This window comes from Calliphora vicina, chromosome 5 (genome assembly GCF_958450345.1).
Source record: "Calliphora vicina chromosome 5, idCalVici1.1, whole genome shotgun sequence".
Classification (NCBI taxonomy): domain Eukaryota; kingdom Metazoa; phylum Arthropoda; class Insecta; order Diptera; family Calliphoridae; genus Calliphora; species Calliphora vicina.
The window spans coordinates 69,419,498-69,429,558 of NC_088784.1; the positions used below are offsets into that span (position 1 = coordinate 69,419,498).

The 10,061-nt window shown below is 31.8% G+C and overlaps 1 protein-coding gene across 1 annotated transcript; it reads right to left on the minus strand.

The window, feature by feature from the left end:
- Positions 1-1,832: 1,832 nt before the first annotated feature.
- Positions 1,833-8,808, minus strand: LOC135960666 (endocuticle structural protein SgAbd-6-like). The gene is made up of 2 exons (XM_065512009.1): positions 8,717-8,808; positions 1,833-2,549 (listed from the first exon to the last, which is right to left on the minus strand). Exons 1-2 carry the CDS (start codon positions 8,726-8,728, stop codon positions 2,154-2,156), a joined length of 408 nt encoding a protein of 135 aa, XP_065368081.1. The 5' UTR covers positions 8,729-8,808; the 3' UTR covers positions 1,833-2,153.
- Positions 8,809-10,061: the final 1,253 nt, after the last annotated feature.

Here is a 10,061-nt window from a genome sequence, read left to right on the forward strand (position 1 = left end):
TAAAATCTTTATTTATTAACAAAACTTAATGAAATTTTCAACGCTGTTTTTGTCATTCTAAATAACTAGCTTTAAAAAAACTATTCAAAGGGACTCCCGCAAATTCCTAAAAATGGGTCCACATTTCCTTCGGAGCTGGGAAAACACTTTGGGGATAAATAGGAAATATATCAAGGTTTCCAAAGCTGCCTTACGTTTTTTGATCCCAGCTTTTGGATTTTGGAACATGTGGCCCAATGTTGAAATTTTGATAAAAAATAGGTCAATTTCCGAAGAGCGTAAGGCCGACATATTCAAAAAATAGAACATATTTCTTACACTAAAATGTTCTCCGTAAAGACACCTTGCAGAAAAACATAAAATCGTTATAGATTGTTTAAGAAAGTTTATTTTTAACATGGTTTACCAATACCCACCTGGGTGGTACAGCACTTCTATAAATATATGCGACGAACGAAATATTAAAAATTCGAAAAAACATTATATAAAGTTTAAAATGTTTCTATTAAATTCTATAGAACTCTAAAATTTGTTCAGTGATTATAAATTTCATTTAAATCGAAACAAAATTAAAAAAAATATTAAACCAATAAAAACGAAGTTGGTATTGGTAAAGCGAAGGTTAATAAAATAGAGTTAAGTCAACCTTTCGTCCAAAAAACAGCAAAACTCAAGTATTTTTTGAATATTTAAATTGAAAATAATTGATATTGCTCTGAAATCTTTTGTATGTTATACATAATTTACTTGACCAACAAAAAAAATTCGAGTGCATTCGGTCCAAAAGTCCAACCTATCTTTTTAAAAAAGCGGACCAAGGTATGGCAAAATTTAAAAATTTCAATGTTGAAATGCCTATAACTCGGAAATTATAAGAGATAAATAGCACACGAAAGCTTGTTTTTTCAAGACCTAGCCAAGCGCTTTTTAAATCGGATGGGGAACCAAAAAATTGCACGTGTTTAAAAATTTGACATGTCGAAGGTACCCTTTTAATAAGTTGAACTCGAATACTCTTTGGCTACGCCCATGTCAAATTGTATCCCGATCGGATGAGCCGGATGAACAAATCAATAATTTTTAAGTCTCATTATTTCAGATATATTCAAAAAATATTTCCGAAAAGATGTAGTCGTGGTATTTTGTTTTTATCTCAGCCATTTATATTCAATACCAAAATTCTGAAATATATTCCTGATATAATGATACAAGATTTGGTACGTATTATATCTGAGGTCGATTTCAACCTGCATACGGAAGAATAGCGTTATATAAACTACCTTATCTATAAGAAAACTATACCCTACAGTTTAGCAAATTAATATTTTAGAAATTTTAAAAGAACGACAAACTCATATATTTATATGATGAAAAAAGTATTTTTGTGACCACCATCGAAATAAACATTGGTTAGTTTCATGATGTTTCCCAAACAATTTTTAATCTAGAGCTGGATCGTTTTTTTAAAAGCTTCTTTTTAGCATTTTCAAAGAATTAGTTTTTTCTTTGAAAACAATAATTATAATATGGGATATGATTTGAAAGGTTTTGACTTCAAGTCCATCTGGCTATCAAAATATTTCTTTTCACAAGTAAATATTCGTTGTGAGCAAAAAATTGCAATTTCGCAATATTAATGCATTTTCCGTGGTACTTTAGAGTAAAATTTTATAAATTACTCTACAACCTATTCACGTGTATTGTTTACATTGATAGTTTTACGTAACCGTTTTAGAGTTAAACAAATTACGTAATAATACTCACATTACGTATTTACATAAAACATTTTAGCACCAAATTAACCAAAAAAATAAATATAAATAAATGATGGCTTGTCTTTTTTTCAAAATTTATTTTATACATTTTTAGATCTACACGCTGGCTTATACAAACTTAAATAATTTTTTTCTTTTTACATTCTTAAACATTTAGACACAGACTAGGCTTAAATTGTTATAGCTATTGTTAATTAAAGTTTATCTCTCTAACTCATCTTAACATATCTTTCTATCTTAAACTTAAACATGCGACTTAACAAAGAAATAAAAAAATAATTAATTGTATATTAAACCCCAAATTAACTCTTCACTCGTTAAGAATTCAAATTAATATGGTGTCGTCTTTTTTGTCCGGTTGAGGATTTCAGGGCGAAATTACTTTTGTTTCTTTTCTACTTTGGCGAAAGTTTCTTCTTTGGGCAAATCCTTGGCAGCTTCAGCTACAGCAGAGATTTCTTCATTGATAGTCTTACCGTAGGGCACGAAACCATTAACACCGGCGGTGTAGAATACTTCAACTTCTTGGCCATCGGCATCGATGTATTTGTAGGAACCCTTAACTTCCAAAGCTTCATCTTCAGTGCCAGCATTCATGACGACGGCTTTCTCATCACGAGTAGTGCCATCACCACCTTCATAAGACAATTGATAGGAACCATCATCGTTTTTGTTGATTTCGGATTTCAAAATGGCAACGACTTCACGAACTTCGTCACGTTCAGTGGCAGGTGCAGCGACAGCAACGGCGGCAATGCAGGCGAATAAAATCACCTGAAATTTGATTGAAGCAGAAGTGATATATAGGTAAGTAAAGGTCAACATTCATTAGTAAAACGTGTTTAAAAATAAACAAACATTAATTTTATTTATTTATTTTATAGAATTTCTTAATTATTGGAATAAACACAGTTAGTTTTAATATTTAAGTTAAGTGCACGATGTTGCAAAATATTTAGTAAGCTTCAAATTTAACTGAACTAATTACTACTGTGCAATTTTTGGAAGCAAATCTTTGGAGGATACATTCCTCTACATCAGTCATGCCCAAGCCCTATACTCTTGGTACTCTTTTGTTTTTGTAATTGCTCTTAGCTATAGGCTGCAGTGTAGCCAGATGTGGGGATTTGTCCCCAAACTGGGGATTTCAAGATTTTTTTGGGGACAGAATTTCGTGGGGAGGGATTTGGGGATTTTAACAAAATTTGGGGATTTACATGCATTTTTGGGGATTTTACATTTTTAGACATTCTTTATTTAAATTTTATAGTGCTTATTCACATTTTGAATAATCATATTCTATTTCTTAACCATTTGTATCTGCAATTAAAAATGTTAATTACATCTTCAGAATTTTATGAAAATGACAAAAATAATATAAAAATAAAAAACAGAAATCCAAAAATACGAATAATTACAAATGAAAATTGAGAAATATTTTGTTTATATTTGAAATAAGAAAAAAATCATTTACGCCTTTTACTGGCTCAAGCATTAGGCATTAGATGTGCACGTTTTGTGGTTTGATGCAGTTCAATATAATCGGAGTCATTGAAATGATGCAAGTGTTTCTTTAGCTCAACACCACAGGCTGCACTCCATTCTTTAATTTTATTTTCAGGACATTTCAAATGAACATTTACACAAACAACATTTAATACGCATGTTTCTTCTTATATTTTTTAAATTGAATTTAAATTATTTTTCAATTTAGTTAATTTTTGATGTTTTATTTCAATTGTACTTTTATTTTTTATTTTATATTTGTCTGACAATTCAAGGCATGTATAATTGAGAACATATTTTGTAGTGATTCTACCTTTTATTGTTATATTATGCTTCAAAATAAAAATTTTAAATATTTTTAAGTAAACAAAATTATTTTTTTTTTCAAAGTAGTTTTTTTAATTTTTTTTAAGGGTTTTTTTCATTAATTATTACAAAAAATTCAAATTATAAATTATGCCTCAGGGCCTTAAAGGCTTTTTAGAGGCAATTAGTGGCAACATTTTTTGAAAATTTTTGTTTTTTTAAATTTTTTTAATATTTAGTAAAAAAAAAAATTTGGTGAAAAAAAAATCGGGTTAAAAAATATTTCTTCCGTTTTTGACCCATTGTAGGTCCAACTTACTATGGTCATAGTAATCCAGATATAGGTCAAAAATAGAGGTTGTCCTGGTTTTTTCCTTATATCTGGACCGATTTTCTAGATTTTAAACAGCAATCGAGCCGGAAGAATTCCGGAGATATTGATGTATGAATCGTGTATGTAAGTTATTTGGGGGCTTCGGAAAGTTGATTTCTACAGATAGACAGTCACACGGACATGGCTATAATCGAATACAGTATCCATCTTATTTATCAATTTCATTGCAAATTAAGTTAAAGTTCTAAATTCGAATCTTAATTATGTACTGAATTTACCTTTTTTATAAAAACATAATTTTTTGGGATATAAAGTTCAAACCCCTACATTTTAAAAATGGAATATTAAAAACTCTTGTTTAGAAGATAAAAAATAATATCTTCTAAAAAAGTTGTTCCAAAATCGATGAATCAACTTTTTGTAAAACGGACAATAGTAAAATTTTGTATTAACAATATAATTTAAGTTTTTTTTTAATTTTGTTTTTTAAAAATACATATAAACTTACGGGGACAAAATGGGGGATTTCAATTTTGAAATGGGGATTTTTTGGGGACATCGACTTTCAAATTGGGGACATGAGGTAAACTTTATCTGGCAACACTGATAGGCTGTGTGTTTTGTATACTCACTAGAGCACTCAGCACTAGCAATACAAAATACACAAACAACTTTGTCTTATTATTTTTTTTGTCGTTCTTCACTGAATACACGCATGTTGAAAGCAACAACACTTTCGTATGCTTTGCTGGTAAACATTGACGACTGCGATCATCCATGTAGATTTTGTTTTTGTTTATCGTATAATAATTTAAAAATGTGTGTGTTCAAAGTGAGTTTTTTTTTTTTCTTTGTATGAATTGGTTTTAGCAACAATAAATATTTAATAAAAAGTAGATTTTCTTTAAATGTATTGGTGTTTACTCTTTCATAAGGAACTTGTGGGCACCCCTGCTCTACATTCTCCAACTAGTACTATATTTAAGTGGTTCTTATTATTAATGTATTTGGTTTCTTGAGGATTTGCATATATTTCAGGAATTTATGACCCTGTCCTGTTTTCTTAAGGGGGAAAGGTGAAATAATGTTGAGTTCATTCTTGAGTGATTCTGAGTCTATTGCTATATTTGAAGGAGGATATTGAAACAATATTTTTGGACGATTTTAACATCAACACAAACCGATATTTTCAAAAAAAATTTAAAAAAAAAATTGCCAAAAAATTTGTTTTTGTTTAAAAAAAATGTTTAGAAAATTAAGAAAAAAAGCAAAGATAAGTATGTATATTGGGTATATATCAGACATTTGGAAGAATTCTTTAATACCCTTGATAAGGCAATTAATGCGAGCAACCTTGGTGACATAATGAATGTAATCGGAGATTTCAAAGCAGAAATTGGCTCTGACAATACAACTTAAAGTCAATTATTGGCACCCACGAACTTGGTTGTAAGACCAAGAATGGGCCGCTATTCACTCACAGGAGAATCCATAAAGCGACTTGGATCTCCTCGGATCAAAGAACGGATAACCAAGACATGCAGACATTGCAAGTGATCACCATCTTCTAGTCGCTGAGATGCATATCAAACTATTCGAGATACCGGCAATAGAGGAAACATGCGACCTATAGACATAAATGAGATGAAGGATAGAAAAGTTTCCGGTGCATATTCCGAAGACTTGAGAAATGCTATTTGATCTTGTCAATAAGGTGAGCTAACGGAATAGAAAAGGGTGAAGTCTATATTTATGGAACCTGCCACACAGCCATAAGGAACGTGCGCGAGATGAGTGGATCTCCGATGAAACCTAGCGATTAATCGAACTACGGAAATCACGAAATCTGATCTCATTAAAGCTCGAACTCGAAGTGTGAAACTACACTTGCAGACACTTTACAACGAGCTATATAGAGAAGTGAAATGTAGGGCTCGTAAGGATAAAAGGAGATGGCTGGCCGAAATCAGCAAGGATGCACAAATCGCAGCAGATAGTCATTGCATCAGCGATATGTATAGTTCTCAGAGGAAACTCACGAATGGTTATACGACATCGCAAATGTCCCTAAGTGGTTCGAATGGCAAACTTACGACTACTGAAGAGCAATAGGTTGAGGTATGGGCGGATCACTATAGCCGAATGCTTTAGGGGGATTTCCGTCCTCTATGAACGAAATGCATATAGGTTCTCACATGGAAGACCCATATTTTGTTTCCGCATATCCAACCATTGAAGAGATCACGAATTCAATTAGCAGTCTCAAAGGAAACAAATCCCCAGATGTTGACGGAATCTGTGCTGAGCTTTTGAAGTTCGACCTACATACGACAGCTGGAATAATTTTGCTAATCATTCGAACATTTTGGACGAGTGAAAATCTCGACAACGAGCTGACTTAGAGCGTGATAATAAATATACCAAAAAAGGGACGATCTCATGGACTTTAATAACTGGATCATCATTACTCTGCTATGCGTAATTAATAGGGAAATAGCCCAAATAATTGTCAATAGGATTTCAGACAGGGTAACACCAACTCTAAGGCAGGAAAAGGCTAGATTCAGACCCCATAAGTCCACCATGGATCACATAAACAGCCTAAGTGTTATTGTGGATCAATCTGTACAGAGGCGCTCTACACTTCATCTATGCTTCATAGACTTCGAAAAGGACTTCGAAAAACTAAACCACGATGTGATTTGGAGTTCATTGGCATATAGGAGAATACCTCTTAAACTTATTCCGTAATCCTACAAGAGGAACCATGTAAAATTGTTGAGTGAAACTCTGAGAGTTGGCCACCACTTCTATTTAACACATTGACTGCCACGTCGGACACATATGTGTGACACTGCACTATGCGGTTTACGCCACGTCGGACACATATGTCCGACATGAATTTTATTCTCTCTAGCCATGTCAGACAATAGTGCTGGATTTTAAGAATTTTTTCGATGTTGTCTGGAAGTTTCTCATCAAAACTGTAATCTTCACATTCTTCATCACTTTCTGAACTTGTACTGAGTATTTTTTCTAACTCAGTATCCCATAAAAAATTTTTTTCGCCATTTCGTAAGACCCTCTTATTTATAAAAAAAATCTGTTTCTAAGCAGTAAATATTACTGACAGTAGCCTAAATTCCAATATTGATGTTTTCGAAGAGATTACGCAAAGAAAATGCTGTGGCCCCCACCATCTTATTTGCTGAAAGTGCCTTGGCAGTCAATGTGTTAATATAGTTCTGGACACGATCCTTGGAACAGACTTCGGCATGGGGTATTGTGGGGAGTGCAGGGAGTGCATGGTCCCCTAAACAATCTTAATTATACAGACGATATTTGTCTACTAGCTACTACAGCTACTCCAACTTACGAAGCGTAAATGTCATGAAGACAAAAACTTTATGTATTAATGCAACCTCCCGGAATTTATTTGCAATTGGTAAAAGCGAAATTCTATCAACCAATTCAGCTATCTTGGGAGCATTATATCTATGTACGGGAGATCGGGTGAAGCCATCGATAATCGCTTGCAGAAGGCACGTTAAACATTTGGCTGCCTAAAACCTAGTTTGGAAATCAACCTCTTAATGTTAATGTAAAATCTACCCTACTGTACGTCTGCGAAATTTAAAACGCAACCACTCGTGATATAAGAAAAACGCAAGTATTCGCAGTCTTCGCAAGATTCTAAGTGCATTTTTGCCGAGAACCATATGAAATCATACGTTCTGTGAAAAAACAGGCCAACGAATCCTATCGAAATAAGGAGACGAAAATAGCGTTGGATCGACACACCCTCAGAAGGCAGACTTACACATCGCTAGAACTGCCATAGACTTGAACTCGCAAGGGATCTGAGTATGGAGAAGATAGATTAAGGTAAGAGTTGGGGAGAAGTGAAAGAAAAGAAATATAGAGATTATCAAAAATTTCACTGAGGTCCTATGCCTCTTGTAGGAACGACGGGAACTTATACATCAGACATTTGTGTGCCGATTTTCTCGATTTAAAATATCAACCTAAGTTGTTTTTGTTAAACCAAATTTTATGAAAAATCGATTTGAGGGACGTTTTTCTTTTAAACATAATAATATCTCAGACATTTATGAACCGCTCTGCTGATTTTCAATACGAAAATTCTAGACATACATATAACTGATATATCAAAAGCTAACTTTTTTCAACGAATAGACTGTCAAGTGGATATCGTTATATATACTTCCCTGTATATAAATATCCAAGATATATGTATGTAGAACCTACATTGCAACAAAGTTTTAAATCATTGTCTTCTTGGCTGATAAATTGTGTAATGAAATTATCTAAACAAAACCAATATGTGCGAGCAGTAATCCATAAAAACATAAAGAATTTGAAAGAGTTTTGAAACTGTCACGTTTTGAAAAATAGAGCATACAATTGCTTTAAACATGTTTTGTTCTTTTATGGTTGGCTTTGGTTCTGAATATAAATTTAACTTTACAATAAACTATTATTTATAGGTTTAACACTAAAAACAACTAAAGTATTACTGTTGCCAGGTAAATTTTTTATTGAGCTAAAAATACAATAAAACACTGAATATGTCTATATTATTGTGGGCGACCTCTGTAACGTTCGGTTTTTATATATTTTTGTGTAAAAAAAAACTAATAACACTGACACTTCTTTAATAATCACTTGTTTCCATTTCAAATAATAACAAATATTATCAATAAATACTTATTAACAGTTATAAATTGTTTAAATTTTTGTTTTCTTTTTTTAAATTTTCGTTTAAAACACTTACAAATTTGAACATATTGATTTGGAGTTTGTTAAAACAACGCGTAGATTTAAAAAATTATACAAAAAATGTACTGCGACGAACACGAGAACAATAGTGGTACAGTGTCTGCAATAATCTGAAGCTTTTATACCAGAACCCGAAAAAATTTCAGTTAAACTAAATTTCAAAATTATTTTTAACATGCCAAACATGTTCCGCATCCTGTTTTTTGTTGCAGTTGTTGTATTGTATCTATCTAAATATGTATTTCTTCTTTTTTGCTCAGATACAATTTAATCTAAATTTTGTTGCGATAAGAAGATACAACAACAGAAATAGCAATAAAATTAAATAAAATACTTTTTATGCATTTTTATTTATTTTTTCTTTGTACGACTTGTGAATTCGTCGAAGAAGTTTTTGATTTTTTTAACTACAACAAATTTTGTCAGAATAATATTTATGTTAAAATGTCAGGGTTAACAACAAAAATATAAAGAACAAATAAATAAAATGTGTTAATAAGAAATGTTATGAAATACTCACTCACTATCGTTGTTAAAAATTTAAAAAAAAGAAATGAAATGTTTGACGAAAAAACAAACAAAAAAAGATGTGTGATTGTGTGTTAAAAAAGTACGTCTGCTGAATATCAATTAAATATTATTTAAACGAAATTATTGAAATGTCTGGGAATCTGTCGATTCCCAACAGTTACTCTAGTAGTCAATATATCCCTTATAGACAGTAATTGTACTAATGTCTGGTCACTTGGCTGACTCCAATCGATATATTTTGGGTTATTTGAAACGTATGTGCTCCTTGTAGTGCAGGGAGAAGTCAATTGGTTACTTTATACATCCAATGTAATCTAAGAAGAAGGCAATTGTCACTTAAGTGTCTCTATGTAATCTAGAGTGTAGTCACTTTAAACGTTTATTTTGTACTTCACTTTTTTGTGAGTAATTTGTTCAAACTGGTTTAATAAAAATTGTGTTGGTATAATTCTCATGCAGTTTATTTTCATTTTGCTTAAGTATACTGACATCCCATGTAAACTAGCGTGAAGTCAATTATCACTTTAGTGTCTCTAAGTAAAGTAGATTGTAGTCACTTTAAACTTTTATTTTGTACTGCACTTTAAAAAGTAGTTAATTTACACACCAAAAGTATTATATTGTAGAGTTGTAGAAGGAAGGTTTGTTTAAAAGTAATCGATTAAAGGAATGTCTATGAGATGTCTTATTAACTGACTATTTGAAGTCAATTAGCACCCGTACATGTTAAAATAACTAGTTATGTAGCTGATCAAATAACCAGTTAATTAGTTATTATGGTAACTAACTCTATGTAACCGGTATGTGAA